Source organism: Lepisosteus platostomus, chromosome 5, assembly GCF_059453375.1.
Source record: "Lepisosteus platostomus isolate fLepPlt1 chromosome 5, fLepPlt1.hap1, whole genome shotgun sequence".
NCBI lineage: Eukaryota > Metazoa > Chordata > Actinopteri > Semionotiformes > Lepisosteidae > Lepisosteus > Lepisosteus platostomus.
Genome location: NC_142615.1, coordinates 58,842,756 through 58,860,247, shown reverse-complemented (window position 1 = coordinate 58,860,247; position 17,492 = coordinate 58,842,756). Strand labels below are relative to the sequence as shown.

General features: G+C 41.3%; 1 protein-coding gene and 1 non-coding gene across 2 annotated transcripts; one reads left to right on the top strand and one right to left on the bottom strand.

The window, feature by feature from the left end:
• Positions 1 to 57: 57 nt before the first annotated feature.
• Positions 58 to 10,679, top strand: LOC148670325 (antigen WC1.1-like). The gene is made up of 12 exons (XM_088632963.1): positions 58 to 85; positions 215 to 253; positions 758 to 1,072; positions 1,761 to 2,063; positions 2,198 to 2,266; positions 2,467 to 2,778; positions 3,491 to 3,634; positions 5,173 to 5,271; positions 5,668 to 5,739; positions 7,555 to 7,641; positions 8,518 to 8,604; positions 10,504 to 10,679. Exons 1-12 carry the CDS (start codon positions 61 to 63, stop codon positions 10,677 to 10,679), a joined length of 1,728 nt encoding a protein of 575 aa, XP_088489089.1. The 5' UTR covers positions 58 to 60.
• Positions 10,680 to 13,474: 2,795 nt separating this feature from the next.
• trnav-uac (transfer RNA valine (anticodon UAC)) lies at positions 13,475 to 13,546 on the bottom strand. The gene has a single exon. It is a non-coding gene; the product is annotated as a tRNA-Val (tRNA).
• Positions 13,547 to 17,492: the final 3,946 nt, after the last annotated feature.

Here is a 17,492-nt window from a genome sequence, read left to right as displayed (position 1 = left end):
GTGAAACATCACTCCTGTGGACAGAAATGAGCTCCTTTCTTCTCTTTTACAGACTCAAATATGACCAGAGATTCACCTGGAGCAGGTAAAGAGAGAATGAGGACTGTCTTAATCACATCAGTGCTGTTTTATTTGTAGTTTCATTTCTGGTGTTAAATTGCTCCTCTCACACAAGGTTAACAGTCTGATTTCTCTCTCTCTGTTTGTTTCACAGACTTCCTTTCTTCAGCTCTTCCCTCTTCCAAAACACCAGGTATGAATAAGCCCCTGTTCTGTATCTCCAGGGCTCTCAGTGTGTGCTGATGTCTCTGTTGCTCAGTGGAATCCCAGATCAGTCAGTGAGGCAACAGATGTGTGTGTGCAGTTTTTTCTGTGTGTCACAAACACACTCGGGTCTTTGGGATCTACAGGAAACACATCTATCTGAATAATGCAATTTGATACTGGTGGAGCTATTGTCTCTATGCCCAACAGTGGGTCAGAAAAAATAACTTATCTGGTATACTGTTTATGAACAATGTGGAATATGTTAAACTTACTGTATATATTAAATATATATATATAATATTATATATATATATACTGCTTATGAACAATTTGTTACAGTAAGTGTATATATTAAATTAATCAAAAGTCAAGAAACACTGTACTTGAACTGTATCTGCTGTGCCTAGTGGGCCAACTTGTAACAGGAGGTCATGGTGATCTCTTAGAACTCCTGATCTCTGACCCCTGACCTCTAATTTTCTGGTCCTAGATCAGCTATCCCTTAGGCTGGTTGGGAGAGGAGATGATTGTGCTGGGAGGCTGGAGGTTTATCACAATGGTTCCTGGGGGACAGTCTGCGATGACTCCTGGGACCTGGCAGACTCTCAGGTGGTGTGCAGGCAGCTCCAGTGTGGGACGGCCCTCAGTGCCCCAGTGCCAGCCTCCTTCAGCCAGGGAACTGGACCCATCTGGCTGGACGAGGTGGGCTGTCTGGGGAATGAGTCGTCCCTGGGGGAGTGTCCCTCAGCATGGTGGGGACAGCACGACTGTGGACACAAGGAGGATGTGAGAATCCTGTGTTCAGGTAAGGGGAGATAATTAAAATTACAATGATTCAGATAATTTAATCCCACATTGTGGATATGGCTTGCATCTAGAGTGCCTAGATATGTTTGACTTGTGAGGATGTGAGAATCTTGTGTTCAGTAAGTTAGTTAAGTAAAATAATCCATATTCTTAAATTCCACGTTGTGGATATGGTTTGCATCTGGAGTGCTTAAATACATCTTGTTGAGGAAAAGACTGAGCTGGATGCAGAATTAATTTTAAAATAAATATTTATATTTATGATACAGTTGTGAATGCACATATTCACATCCCAGCCAAAATAAATAAAGAGAGAAAGAAACTCAAGATAAATTCTACTTTCATGCCTCAGTCTCTTAGTTGTGCTGCTGCTGAAAAGCCAAGCTGATCAGAATTACATTTTGGGTCAGAACCTGCTCATGTAATGGGATTTTAAAGCTCTGTGTGATGCACTGTCCAGGTTCTGAATGAACAGAACCACACAGTCCTGTCACCTTCATGTCAACTATGTTATTGTACAGCTGTCCTTGTTTCATTACGTGAGTCAGTTATAACTAGATTATTACAGGAAATGAGACTGGTTGCTGTTCACATTGTTTGCTGGTTGTTTCTTACCAGTTCAGATTGAAACGTTGGGCTGTCTTGTCAGGGTTTGTTTCCTTTGACTTTCCCTGCTGTCTTGGCAGATCACACTCTCCTGAGGCTATCTGCAGGCTGTTCAGGACAGGCAGAGGTTTACTACAATGGCACCTGGGGCAGCATCTGTGCCAACAGCATGACAGACATCACAGTTGCAGTGATCTGTAAACAGCTTGGCTGTGGAGACAAGGGCACCGTCAGAGAGACAAACTCCAAGCTGAGCCCTGATCCCAAATGGCTGGACTTTGTCTCCTGTCGCAAACACGACTCCACCCTGTGGCAGTGTCCCTCCTCCCCCTGGGGTCAGAATGACTGCACAGATCGGGAAGTGGCTGAGATCACCTGCTCAGGTACAGAGGGAAGAGTAATGCTCTGTGAATTAGTGTTTTGCCATTTTTAGAACAGACAAAAGCTTTAAACTGAATTCTTATTAATTTATCTCCAAACATGTATAAAATGAAATAATTATTATTAATCTTTGAAGGTCCTAGAAAAGAAGCTGACAGAAGCACTCCAGCCCCTCAGGAAGAGCAGCCACAGCAGCACTGCCCAGGTGAGTTCAGTGTGTAAAACAGTCAGAGACACTGCAGCCCTGAGCTGAGGAACAGTAACCATACAGCTCTCTTCTAGAGCCACTCAATACCTCACTAACCTCTACCACAGTCACTGAGCTGAAGACACTCAGTAAGCTCTCTGCTCTCGTCTACAGTCACAGATCTAATGACACTCGGTAACCTTTCTGTTGTCTTTCAGTCCCACTGGCTCTGCGCCTGGTTGGAGGCACTAACTGCTCTGGCCGGGTGGAGCTGCGGTACGAGGGCTCCTGGGGGACAGTCTGTGACGACTCCTGGGACCTGCAGGATGCCCAGGTGGTCTGCAGACAGCTGGGCTGTGGGGACGCAGTGAGTGCAGCAATAGAGGCCTCATTCGGACCAGGAAACGGCGCCATCTGGCTGGACGAGGTGAACTGCACAGGCAGTGAACTTCACCTGTGGGACTGCTGTCACTCTGGACTGAATCAGAGCGACTGTCGACACAAGGAGGATGCAGGGGTTACCTGTACAGGTGAGGAGAGTCTTAGCACTGTAGATGAACGAACAAGGTAGCAGATCAATGGAGAAGTTAGACTGATGTCACCCATACCCTATCACTGCTTAATATCTATCTAACTAATCCAACAAAGATCATCAGTCACAAGATTTGGATGTTTTAAAGCCATGTGTGTGTGAACAGCACTAGGCTTTAATTCTGAACAAGACACCATTCATCCAGCAATCCTAGATTTGACCTCAAGGAACAAATGTAAAGATTTTTTTTTATTAAGACCACTCTGGATTCAACTTGCTTTAAAACCAAAGACAAAACAATGACAGTTCTCCTATCTCTTTTACAGGTTTGTCAGAGACAACAGCCAGTCCAGCAACAGCTACAGGTGAACAGAAATCTTCCTTGTCATTGATAACTCCTGTCTTTCTGTCTCTTCAGATTCCCAGTGTAGCTGTAGTGTCTCCTCTCCTCTCTCAGAGTGAAGATCAGTGTTTTCAGATTTCCAGTGTAGATCTTGTGCTAGTGTCCTCTCTTTCCACACTGATTTAGTGACAGTCCTGATGGGTTAGATTGGGAATCCTTAACTGTTCTTCATTGATCTTGGGTTCACCCTGAAGCCATGAGAGCCACATATCGGAACAGGAGGAGAACAGGACATGTGTCGAAGTGTATATGAGCCCAAGAGCACCTCTCCTGATCCCTGTTCATCCATTGTCTCCCCCTCTCTCAGGCAGAACCAGGACAACACCCCAGACACAGCCGCTGGGAGGCCTGTCTGCCTCGCCCCTGGTCCTCCTGCTGCTGGGGGCTCTGCTCTTCGTGGTGCTGGCCCTGTTAGTGGGGCAGCTGATCCAGAACAGGAATCTGAGGAAAGGTAGGGAGGGAACTCTCCATCCACATAGTGACCTCTAGTGGTCAGTTCTGTCACTCACATGGAACTTATATTTACATAATTACCTTGAGGAAGAATTCAATTCAATTCAATTCAACTTTATTGTCATTAAACTTACACAGGTGCATAGTATAATGAAAAGTGTTTCTCATTAGTCACTCAGGTGCAGTATATAAATAGGACAGAAGATGAGACAATAGACAGTTACACAATAAGACAGTTACACAATAGCAATAATAGTAACATGTAATAACATAACATAAATAACATGTAATCAAGTAATCGAAAACTGTGCAAAATTCCGCAGAGAAAATTTAACAGGACAAAAACAGTGCAAGGTAATTCTTGGAACAGTGCAAAAAAACAGTGGTTAAAAGTAGTGTGGTTAATTAATATTGAATATTATTATGCCTGTTACAATTTTACTGGGCTATCGAGGGGACAGTACAATTTTGGCTTACGTGTGTGTGGTGGTGTAGGAGTACAGTGGTTGTGGGTACAGGAGGATGTTAGGAGAGATCATAATAAGGTGGAAGGGAGTGGGGGCGTCACCAACTTGACAGCTCTGGGGAAGAAGCTATTTTGGAGTCTAGTTGTGTGCGACTGGAGTGACCGGAACCTTCTGCCAGATGGTAGGGGAACAAACAAGTTATGACCGGGGTGAGTGGGGTCAGACATAATTTTGGTGGCTTTTTTCAGACTCCTGGTGTTGTATATTTCCTGGATGGATGGTAAGGCATTGCCGACGATGTGTTGGGCAGTTTTGACCACCCGCTGTAGTGCCTTACGGTCGGATGCGGTGCAGTTGCCGTACCAGACTGTGATGCAGCTGGTCAGTATGCTCTCCACCGTACATCTGTAGAAGTTGGTGAGGATCTGTGGATGTAGGTGTATTTTCTTCAGCCTTCTCAGGAAGTACAGCCGCTGTTGTGCCTTCTTGATGAGACTGGAGGTGTTCAGTGTCCATGTAAGGTCCTTAGAGATGTGAACGCCTAGGAATTTGAAGTTATTCACCATCTCCACCGCAGACCCTTCTATGTAGATGGGGGAGTGAACTTTTCCTTGTCTTCTGAAGTCAACAATCAGCTCTTTGGTTTTGCTGATGTTGAGACATAGGTTGTTGGTTCGGCACCAGTCTGCGAGTTGTTTTATCTCCTCTCTGTAGGCAGCCTCATCGTTGTCAGTGATCAGGCCCACGACTGTGGTATTGTCAGCATACTTGGTGATGGTGTTTGTGCTGAACTTAGCAGTACAGTCGTGGGTGAACAGGGAGTAGAGCAGTGGGCTGAGCACACAGCCTTGAGGGGCACCGGCTGTGCCCTGGTAGAGACCTGGTAGAGAAAACCATTTAAAGTTTAAAAAAGATTATCAACAATTACAGATGGAGATATCAGGAAATTTGCAAATCCAGAAGCATAACATTTATGTGCTGTAATGTCCAAAGAAGGTTTAGTAGTCAATGTTTGATCTTGTACTCCTCTCCCTGCATGTTAACCCTGAGTGTCTATTTTCTCACACAGCCCTATCTAAGGGAGCACTCGCCCCCTATCATGATGCCGTTTACGAGGAAATAGAGTACAAACTGGCCAGAGAGGGAACCTACAGCGCCCCCAGGAGAGGTGAGTGGAGAGAGTCTTCAGGAGTGATTAGTCTCCATCTTCTGAGGAAGATCTGAGGACTTAACACTTGTAGAAAATCTCACCATACTGGTTTTAAATGTGTAGAGTTTTCTTTCTCAACTGCTGTCAAAGTAAGTGAAGAAAAGCATCATAAACTCTGTGTTTCTGTTGACAACCTGGCTTCTCTCCCAGTAAGAGACAGTGCTGACTGACTGTAGGATTGTTTTTTCTCAACTGGTGTCAAAGTAACTGACACCACAGTTCACAGTTCCTGATCTGCCTTATACACACAAACTCTGAGATACTGTTCACACCCTGCCTTCTTCCACAGCCAGTGGAAGACAATGAGTCTGCTGTCTGACTGCAGGTAATATTGATCTGTCCTCCTGTTCACAGGGAGATTCCTCTCTGACGAGCTGCCCTCTGGATACGATGATGTGGAGGACAGTGAGGGAGACCCAGTACCAGGTGAGGGGAGATGGAGTCAAGGGGCTCAGTGTGGGAGTGAGGAGGTCTTCAGTCCAGTACTCACTCTCACCTCAAACCAGGCTGACGTTTAGAGAACTTATGTAGAAAATCCTGAATTATATAAATATAACCCCACGTGTTTCTTCAGTGTTGCCTCACACTAGCCTTATCTCAGTGTAGTGGTTTGATGGGTTTACTGAGACAATTATTAATTGTAGCAGTAATCACGAGGTTGTTCGTTGGGGCTTTTAGAAAATCAATCGTCAGAACAACTAACAACGCACACACACGGGTTCAATACACGGGATACATTTCTTAATATAAACTGTGCACCAAACATATACTAGTCTGCCTGGATACGAGCGGCAGACCTTACTGTGAGGGTTATCAATATACAAGGTATATAATCTCGAAGAGATGCAAACACAAAGAGATACACAATAGAGAATATATGTCAATATATATCGTTCGGTTACCAAATCGCTAATCAGTGTTATTAACCACTGTTACTTTAAACTCGGAAGTAAATACATTACGCATGAATTAAATTGATAACAACTTGTGTTGAGGTACAATTGAATTCTCGAGACACAATGTAGAACATGGGGTTTACTTATCCACTGTGTATGGATTTGGAATTTCCCGGCATGAACACCAAACCAGCTGACAGGCTCTGTTGCAGCCTCGGTTCCAGCGGTTGTCCAATGGGCGTTGTGTCGGCGTCCTCTGGCTACCGGCCAACCAGTCAAGGTGCAGCTCGGAGTAGGACGGGCGGAGGAATCTGACTGCGGTGCGCAGGGCAGTCGTTGCTCCGAGGGGATCTACCAGCAGTCCGGCTGGCTAGTAGAAAGTCTCTATGCACAGAGTGTGACTGCGAGTCCTCACAAGTCACTCTTTTGCCTGGGAAGAAGCTGGTTCGTTCCCGGTCCAGCGCTGCTTCTGAATAAGCTATTCAGGTTGTCGACGAGGGTCCAACTGTAGGCTGCCGTTGATCAAGCGCAGCATTCACGTTGGTAGAATTCTGAGTACGTACGGGATCCTCGGCCTCGCGCTTAGAACAAAGTCCAAGTCCTTTTGCAGACAACAGCAGTTGTCACGTGATTGTCTCTGAGGATGCGCGCAAATGGCCAAGGAGAGCTCCGATCTGAGCTTGCGCTCCCTTTTTGATCAAGACCCAGATGTGTGCTGATTGGTTGAGAGTTTGGCGGGCATTGGAGACCCACGTGGTATTACCACACCCTGCCAGTCCCTGATTGGTTGGTCAAGGTGAGATATGAGTCACTTACTCTTGACACTTAGGAATGCAGTCCAGATGTCCATTCGGCACTCCCTAGACTGATAGGCGCCAATGGTTGACCATTGATCATGATAGCCAGGCTTAGCTAATTGCATCCCCGTCTGGGAGCTTGTTTCTTATCAAAAGAAAACATCTTAAATCAGCCTGCATGAATTCTTTCTCTGTGGCTGCACCACAGAGATGGAGGGTGAGATGGGGCCTACTTTAGGAGCATACCAACGCTTAATTCTGTCTTATTAACAAGCATTGCCGCTACATCAGCAAATCATAGATGCCGAGCAAAACTAGACCTGGTCAATACTGGGGTGCTCTCATTGGTTTTGATAGAAAAGGAGACTGCGGAACAGCATGCTGTAAAAACGGCCTTTCAGATCAGATTAATCAGCGACCCTAGAGTTTTGGCTTAACTATACACCACAAAACATTTAAAATCACACTTTCCAATTACTTTGCAGCTCTATGGTCAAAGTAAGTCTGAGTCCTGAAGTGTAAATTCTCTGTCTCTCTGTGTGGTTCAGGAGACTCGATAACCTCTCTGAAAGAAGAGATCCCAGAGTACTATGATGATGCTGTAACTGTACCTCAGAGTCCAGATGCCTTGTCAGGTGGGTTATTTCAGTCCAATCACATGGGGAAACTCTGCACCAATACACACAACATAAACATACAGCACGCAATTACAAATTTGCTAACAAGGTGTTTTAGACACCTACATCCTAAACACCCAGAAAATCCTCAAACTGCTACCAAGTATTCAGCTTTTACAGAACACCTACATAAAAGAAAGAGATAAACCAAACCTTCTAAACCAAAGACATTACAACCTACAGTTAAATCTCTCTCTTTGTGAACCCAATTGCTACAAAATAAATGGGAACCTATCTCCCTGTTCTAAAGATGCTCCCACTAGCCAGGAGAGGCACTTTTTAACTAAGGGATTATATAAAAAAGAAATAAAAGTTTCTAAAAACAACAGAAAGGCAAGCTCTCTTTATGAGGTTCAAAGACTAAACTCCAGTCTGGACTCCCACAGAGTCTGAATCTCTCTACTCTTTCTTGGATCTCAGCCTCTGAATACGGAGTCTGTACTATTCTGTACCAGTTACATGAATCTGACTCTCTCTCTGTGATCTCAGCCCTGCACACTCAATCTGGGTCACTGCTGACAGTGTCCGGCTCCTCTTCAGTATCTCATAGGGTTCACATCACCACCCTCTCTGTCCAAATACAGCCAAACTTTCTCTGCCCTGTTTTCCTTCAACATCTTATTTGAAAATCTAGGAATTGTTTTACATTTATTACAGTTGTGAATAGGACTGGAAATCAGGTTCCCCCTGATCTCCTGTGCTTAGAGCCTGGAGTTTTAGATCCTGTGTGATGTTCAGTTAATCAGTGTGTTCTGATGAGCTCCAGCAGTCCTGTGCTCTAGATAACTCAGTGTGCTGATGTGTGACAGTGAAGCTGTGCTCTGTGTGCTTTAGGAAAGCTGATGTCCTCTGTGAAAGAAGAGGCCCCTGAGTACTATGATGATGCCATCACTGTGCCCCAGAGTCCAGACACTGTGTCAGGTGAGTTATTATAAATAAGACTCAGGAGTACCCCCTGTACCAGCCCACAGTAGCCTTTGTCATTAGAAATTAGTCTCAACCTAATTTCATATCTTCAAATAAACACTACCTAGAAGAGAAGAGGTCTCTGACAGGCCAGTCTGTGTCAGAATGACAGAGCCATTACTGACCTGCTCTTCTGTTCACAGGGAGACTCCTCTCTGATGAGACACCCTCTGGGTACAGTGATGTGTTCAGCAATGAGGAAGACCCCACTTCAGGTAAAAGTACAGCCAGGGGGCTCAGTGTGGGTTAGGTATTTCAGGGATGGGAAAGATAATCCATCTCTGTTGCACTGTCATCCAAGACAGGGGGGAATCAGGCATTTTGCAGTAGCAGTAGCTTCACTCTATCATGTCCTACAAGGATCAATAACAGCCAATAAAGACTGAGTGACCTGAATTGTACAAAGTTAGATCACAAAGATCACAGTGTCACTGAAACCCACCTACTGACACACCTAGCCAATCAGATTTAAATTAATTTAAATTGATCAGCAGCTTTAGATTCCCCAAGACCAGGAATTCTGTTCTCTGACTGCAGAGAGAATTACTAGGCTCAGAAATTATTAGGTCTTCCTCACTGTGGTTTTAGAGCATTGATACTTCATAAGTATAAGTTAATTCTACACTGAATCATCAATTCTTCCAAAAAGATACAATTTAATTAAAAAAACCTATTAAACGCTTTTGAGTACAATATTGTAACATCTATTCTGTATACTATAACTGTTAGCCCACTAATAGCCATTGATATCAAAGCAGAGTACTTCTCAGATACAGTATGTTCTATTATGCTTATTGTTTGTTATGCAAATTATGATTATATCAATAAATTGTATATTGTCTGGTTAGAATACATGTGTGAGACTATAGATTATTATGTTTGATTAGTTCCTAAAAGTCTACAAGTACTCTCAAAATATACTGCTATAATTTCTTATTGTTACAGAAAATTAAAATCCCCATTCACTACACTATTGTGACTATGTAAGTGTTTTACAAAATCTAGGTACACCTGGGTAATGTCATCAATTCCAATTCCAATTCCAGTACATGGCTAGGGGCTGCAAAGCAAGGAGATGTTTGCTGAGATGCTGAGGTGTGAGATTCAGAGATCAAAGCAACCATAAAGTTCTGGTTAAATGATTGTCAATCAACTGTCAATGATAGAAGGCGAGAGCTACTTCTTGCTTCTACTACTTGTCCAGATCAACTGGAAAGACCGGACTGGAGTTTAGTCTTTGAACCTTGCCTTTCTGTTGTTTTTAGAAACTTTTATTTCTTTTTTATATAATCCCTTAGTTAAAAAGTGCCTCTCCTGGCTAGTGGGAGCATCTTTAGAACAGGGAGATAGGTTCCCATTCATTTCGTAGCAATTGGGTTCACAAAGAAAGAGATTTAACTGTAGGTTGTAATGTCTTTGGTTTAGAAGGTTTGGTTTATCTCTTTCTTTTATGTAGGTGTTCTGTAAAAGCTGAATACTTGGTAGCAGTTTGAGGATTTTCTCGGTGTTTAGGATGTAGGTGTCTAAAACACCTTGTTAGCAAATTTGTAATTGTGTGTTGTATGTTTATGTTGTGTGTAGTGTTGTTAACAAATATTTAACTAATTGTCTGAACTATTACTTTTTTCAATAAAGCTGTTCCAAAGAACAAATCTCTTATGTGCCTTTAACTATACCAAATGCTTGGGTATATTCTTGGCAAAATCTTTAAAAGTAGGGGGTTATGATTAATTTATTTTTTAATTTATCTACTCAGTCATTTTTGATATTCACAATTTTCATAATCCTAATATGTAACAATATTATTTCAATAACTGGCTCATTTGACAAATCATGAGTCTGTCTCTTTGTCAGGTGTCCTCCAGCCTGGCCCTGGAGTGGACAGGGTCCTGCCCACACTGCCCTCTGAAGAAGGAGCCCCTGCCCCTGATAGGACTGACTACGATGATGTTGGGGATGACTCTCAGGGAGAGGATGGGCACTGTGAGACTGACAGAGCTTTCTGGGAGAACCTCCTCCAGCAGGTCTAGACACAGAAGAGCTTCACCAACAGAGTCACACAGTCTTACAACAGTTCTGAGCACTGAGACTGTCTGTGACCTGAGTCCACTTCACTCCACTGCTTCCACACTGACACTGTCTGTCACCTGAGAGCTCTGACCAGTGAGTCACTGTCCTCATTGACTTTGTCTACAGGACCTGCAGTTTGTGTTTTAAAACAGGGAGACCTTAAAGTTCCCTATTCCAGTCTTTTTTTCTTGTACAATATGATATGTTTCTGAAATAAAACTATTAATTGATATAGAATTCTGAAGATTTCTGATGTGCAGAAATGTATAGACATTTTCTTAACGTTTCCTTTTTAAAAATAAACTTTTTAAAACCATTTTGTCATTCATTTGTAATTTCTTAATTTTGTACAATTAAAGACTTTTAATTAAATATATAAGGAACCTTTGGCCACTCACAATGATAAAATCAACCCCAGAAGGAGAGAATGCCTAAATGTTTGTGATCAATTCATAAGTATGATTTAATCCACACAAGGAACAAAAGGCACTGTCGACAGAGCCAGATACAACACAACCAAAGAGACAACCTGGCTGTTATTTACATTCCCTTCAAATCAAAAGGTTAAGATAGATAGATACTTTATTGATCCCATGAGAAGAAATTGCATCTATCTATCTAAGACTCCTTGTCCTGCCTTCAGGAGCTGCTCAATTTAAAACGCAGCATCCCACAGCACTAGAGACACCCCAATATTCACTTTATACTGCACCTCAAACCATAGGTATTTTATAGCACCCAGATTGACGAGTACAGAGCACTAGATTCAGTAAAACATATTCATATTTGAAAGAAATGTGAGTGTTTTGCACATTTCAAGCTACAACAAGTAAACATTTGAGTACCTAAGTCAATATACCTGGAATGATCAATAATGACCAACATCGGCAACTTCCAAGAAAATCATTTTCACTCATTGAATTTGATCTTCATACTCACCTTGCATTCTCAGCTATAATACTTCAAAATTACAGTGCAGATTTGGTGGAAAACTTCACAAATCTGTACAATTGTATTTTAATATCTTGGTATATGTACCTTCATTTTAATATACATGTAAGCATAAATGCTGTTCAGTATATTGTACTTTTGTTGTACTTTTTAAAACATTTTACCTGAAGATGCAAGGACTGTTATATCTTGTGATACATGCAAGACATCTGTAAAAGAAGGTGACATTTTAATAAAATTGGTGATTAAAAGAAAACCACAACTTGTATGATATTATCCCTCGATATCGAAGATCAATTGAAGGATTTGAAGAAACTAACAAAAAAACAACAGCGATACCAGATGATTTGGGTTTTGAACCAATGATTACACCTCAATAATCAATTCGTCCTCAAAAAAAGAAGAGACAGGCATGTTTTGAGCCTCATAATGATCCTCTTCTGGATCCACAAGAAACGTGTTTTGGATGTACTTATAACTTCCATCGAAGAGAGATCTCATCAGTTGCATGCAATTGAAACTTTCGACTTTTTGGAAGGTATTGAAAATATTTTTTAAAAATAAAATAAACAATTTTCCAAAGACGATCTCATGAAGTATTGCCAGGATCTATTCTTAGCGTTTGGTAGTGATAACACTGCTGATATTGATGGAGTAGAAACGTACGATGCGTTGACAGGATTTCTGAAGCAAGAAGTCCTAGAATGCCGCCTATAAAAGAGCTAGGATTCATACCAAGAAATACTTTTTGTTTTCCACCCAGAAGGCTGCTATTACATTACACATCTTGTGAACATTACCAGTTTTGGTAGCTTCTGGGCTCGATTTTCCAAAACCGAAACTAATAACAAAATTATTTAAGATGCACCATGTCAAAAAATTGTAAATCGAGACTAGTATTACTACAGAAGAAAATATTTAACTGAAATATAAATAAGACTATGTTAGTATAAAAAGTAGAACAATTCAATTTATATAACTTATTTTTTATTCTTTTTGAAATGGGCTCACACACCGGAAGACACTAACGTTTATCTTCGTTAGAGTGTGTGAATAACAGTTTAACCCAAAATGTTTGTAATTGTGATTTTGTTGAAATGCAATAAATCGCCTATCAGCAGTAAGAAATTATTAAGAAAGTAAGAATTTTTTTTATTTCACAAACTGTAAGACGTGAAGAGAGTTTACAGTTCGTATCCTTCGCTTTGTCTTAATTTAAGCGTTCAGGATCCAAGCCCGTGTGTGGATGGTTGTGTTTCTTGAATCTCTTGTAATCATCAAAAGTCGTTGTTTAGTCCTTCAGTACTTTCTCGAGTTGTACCATGGATATTTTATACGATTAATACTATTCATGCTCTTTTGCCTTTTCCTTCACATATGGAAAAAGTTCAAAGTGTCCTTATGGCTGTGCTCCACATCTACACGACAGCACCTGTAACAGTACAGGACACGCAGTGAGGAATTCGCGCAGCTTTCAGTTTAGTGCGGAGTCCAGAGGGAGGACTCGCTCGCTGATTGATCTCTCAAGAAATCCCGGGTGAGATTTAACAGGTGATTTCTTCAACAGCCACGACAAGTGTGGAGACGTTCTCTGGATTTCCTGAATATGACGTTAAATTAGTTCAAATCATTTGGTAGTTAACAGAACTAAATGCTTTGGAGGTACATTTAAAACAGCAGAGCAACACTGTAGCACTTTGTGTGTGACTGAACTTCATTGTGTAAACCTGGCTCTCTATGAACACCGACAAAGAGTTCTCACTCAACAGAAGATTGCGATGTGAGCACAATAATATAAAGCACATGGAGATGCCAGGGATTGAACCAGGGACCTCATACATGTAAAGCATGCACTCTACCACTGAGCTACATCCCCACTGGTGTATGCTCAGGGAGAATGCCTGCAATTTCCCACTTTCGTGTTTCCTCTACTACAGAGTAAATTCATGGGAATGAAGAAATAAGGAAGGAAAAATAATCGCATTAAAGCTTCCAGAGACTGGGCAAAAACGAATCAGTTATTTTTATATCCAGTCACACGGGCGACAGTGGTTAATTCCTCGACGGGGGAGTGCTTTTTTACCTCCTTACTCTACTGTCTTTCAATTCTGTTTTCTTTGAAAGCTTTTTGCATCTTTTAAGTGCTCTCGGTTAAACTACGCATAGAACAACAGCAGTACTGATGATTTTCATGGACCGATGCACACTTCTTCTGTACAACTCCAGTGATAAAGCCCTGTCTGTAAGTATTGTAGAAGAACGAAAAAGGGTGAAACAACGCTCCAACCACAGGAATGGTAACCGGAAGGATCGTGTTCTTAATTAATATGTCATTTTGAGATGCCTTGTCAACGCAGACAGGCGTTAGAGCTGAACAAATAATTTATAGTGGTGGTTGTAAACATGGAACATGTTATTTCTATACCAGGAAGAAAGGAGCAGACTCTTAAACTCTTTAACTCTTAAGTTAAAAGAGACAAAAACGACACCTAATCACAGCTAACATTAATTAAAATGACATCACAACAAAACAGCGGAGCCTTGAGTGAATCAAATTCGTTTTAAAATTCCCTTTTAATCAAATTCTAAAAGTATGCTTGTTGACTCCGGTATCACGTTAGTTAAAGACTTGGTTAAAGAAGATGGAATACTGGTGTGTATGTTTTCTTTAAAGTACCGAGACCAGCCATATACTGTATGTTTAAGTTCCAAAATTAATATCGTTTATGGCCTTCACATGCGTTGCAGTATGCTCCCATTCTTTTTAAGCTCAGGCACTAAGATTTCCCTTCAGTGGTAAAATTCCATATAAATATTCAATACTTAAACGGGCACAGTTAAGACATTAAATATACATATACATACTGTATACAGTGCAGTTTGCATACGGTAATATATTTATGTTCCTAAGTCAATCTCTTTTATGAGCATGTGAAAGGCATGGTGAATCGATTCTCAAAAATTACTGTACTTTGCATGATTGGAAACAAATGCATGATTGCGAAATGCTGTGGTGTTACTTTTACAAAGACGGTCAATGAAAAAAAGAATGTGGACCAGGGCAATACTTTGAGTTTACACTTACAGCTTGTCCAAGGTCATTCATTATTAATACTATTAGTAATATCTTCGTTAAAGACTTTGATGGCGACAGCTCAAACATGAGAGGTTGAGCTTTATTAGCTCCACCTTGCGGAAATTCTGGATACTATTATTTTTATTGCCGTATTATAGGAGAATTTACGGTAACTAGCGGTATTTACCGGTAACTCGATGTAGACTGCGTACAGCGCACCCGAAAATAATGCGGTATCGCCCGCACATTTTGAATGGCTGCATCTGTAAGGCACTGGGGATCACTGTAAGCCATCAGGTCATGCTAGGAGGATTGGGAGGATCAAATTGACACAGAGGGACCCAACATGGGCGCTGAACCCACAGTTCTGAGATTAAGAGATTCAAACTCTATCGACTGCGCCTATTTAACTCCTGTGCTACAGCAGTAACGTTTCGGGCTGTTGGTGAACATGGCATAATATAACAGCAGGAACACGTGGCCCAAAAGCAGTGACAGATTTACATTTGGCTGTAGACAGAGTAACAGGAACCGACCTAAAGTTTCGGCTGTGGATCTGTCTCATGTGAGAAAGAGACAGTAAAATAGCATGGAAAATACACGAGAAGATACCGAAAAAATTTGTGCTCACTGCAAAGTAGGAAAGAAAGATGATCAGACATGTAAAACAGCTTGGTGATAATTTGCAGGGACAGTTTTATGTTATTTAGAACACGGATTTCTGTTCATGTTCCTTAAGATGTGTAATCTGTATGTTGGTTTTATGAGAACAGTTTCTTCTAAAGTCCTATCAATTGACAGTTGAGAGGTAGATAGTGCACGTCTTCAAGAAGACTCTTTAAGGTGATTACAAGTTTCTGCGTCATAGTTTTAAAATAGTTTAGCTAAAGAGCAACGGGAGTATAAATGAATTCCCCCACCCTCTATTCGAAGATAAAACTCCATGTGCGAGTCTAAGTTTCCTTGAAGCTACTGATGTTCGTCTTTATTGGACATCCCCGGTGATATTGACTCAGGAGCTCAATGTTTATGTGTATAGTTCGACATGTGCAAAACACACATATTCCCTACAAATATCGGCAAGGTCATGATTTTCTAAACAGTTTGTGTCATTGCAATTTGAACCGTACTTTTTTCCTAATGTATGCCTACCTGCCATGTTCAGAGGGTCATATTTAAAAAACGGTACATTAAAATTTCTTATACTTCAGGATTTCGATAGTGTGTTACATTGTCTTTCACACCTTGGTGTCAGAATTGTGAGACGTTCTTATAATCGGGGGGGGGGTGGCGTAGCAATAGGCAGAAAGTGCAATCCCCTTTTTCCAGGGTAAGTCCATGTTATGGTGAGTTTTTAAAATTGGCTTTCGATTTTCTGAAATACATTCCATACAAAAATATAATTTGGACAGTTGCTATTTATTTGGATACTCCCTCACTGAGGATGTCCACAGTATTCCAGCCGGATTAGTACTGATCGAAGAGAGCCATCTACAGGCGAAAGGCGACATAACATCACAGCAGCAGCATTTAAGGTGGAACAAATAATAATAATAATAATAATAATAATAATAATAATAATAATTATTATTATTATTAATAATAATAATTGCTTACACTTATATAGCGCTTTTTCTGGACACTCCACTCAAAGCGCTTTACAGGTAATGGGGACTCCCCTCCATCACCACCAGTGTGCAGCCCCACCTGGATGATGCGACGGCAGCCATTGTGCGCCAGAACACTCACCATACATCAGCTATCAGTGGGGAGGAGAGCAGAGTAATGAAGCCAATTCACAGAGGGGGATTGTTAGGAGGCCATGATTGATAACGGCTGATGGGGAAATTTGGTCAGGATGCCGGGGTTACACCCCTACTCTTTTCGAGAAACACCCTGGGATTTTTAATGACCACAGAGAGTCAGGACCTCGGTTTTACGTCTCATCCGAAAGGACAGCGCCTGTTTACAGTATAGTGTCCCCGTCACTATACTGGGGCATTAGGACCCACATGAGCCGCAGGGTGAGCGCCGAATAAGGCGAATAAGAAGCCAACTTCAGCCTCGTAGCAGACCCTGGGAGGCACGCTCAAAATAATCATCTTTCCCAGTACTTCAGAGTCATATTTAGATCGCTTTACTGCACTTTTATGTGATCGATGGAAGATGTGAAGCCATCGAGCCTGTACTGTGCTTCACATTGAACTTTTATCTGGCACATGCAAAGTACCAGATAAAAGCCATTTCTTATGCTTTCTTTTTAGAATTTTTTATTAAATGTATGAAGAATTTACAAATACAAATACAACCAGAGGATCAAAACAGGTACAAGAGAACAAACACAAACAGAAAAAAACATTTAACCGCCAGAGGTAATGAAGCAAATTATGTGATCAAATTGTATTTTGTATATATATCATATGTTTTCCTTGCTTTCGACAGTAGAACCCGACCTGCCTACGATAGGTCCCTCATTAACCAAGACTGAAATCTTTTTGTAGTTTTATCTAAAATAGGTGTAAAGTTCAATTTACATCTTTCATCTTGGACTTTACTGACTATAATACCCAAATAACGAACCACTTTCTTCACAGGTATATTCACTATTGCATCTAAATTAGAATCCTTAAGAGAAAACAGTTCACACTTGTCAATATTCAAAGACAATCCCGAGACTGCTGAAAACACATTTAAAACGTCAATTGCTTTAGAGACCTCTTTACTATTCTTAAGAAAAATAGTAGTT

Bases quoted from the DNA above. Each gene is read 5' to 3' on its own strand.
- LOC148670325 (XM_088632963.1), top strand. From the start codon at position 61: ATGACCAGAGATTCACCTGGAGCAG. The intron at 254-757 runs GTATGAATAAGC...TTCTGGTCCTAG, and splicing joins TCCCTCTTCCAAAACACCAG to ATCAGCTATCCCTTAGGCTG. The intron at 3,635-5,172 runs GTAGGGAGGGAA...TTTCTCACACAG, and splicing joins GAACAGGAATCTGAGGAAAG to CCCTATCTAAGGGAGCACTC.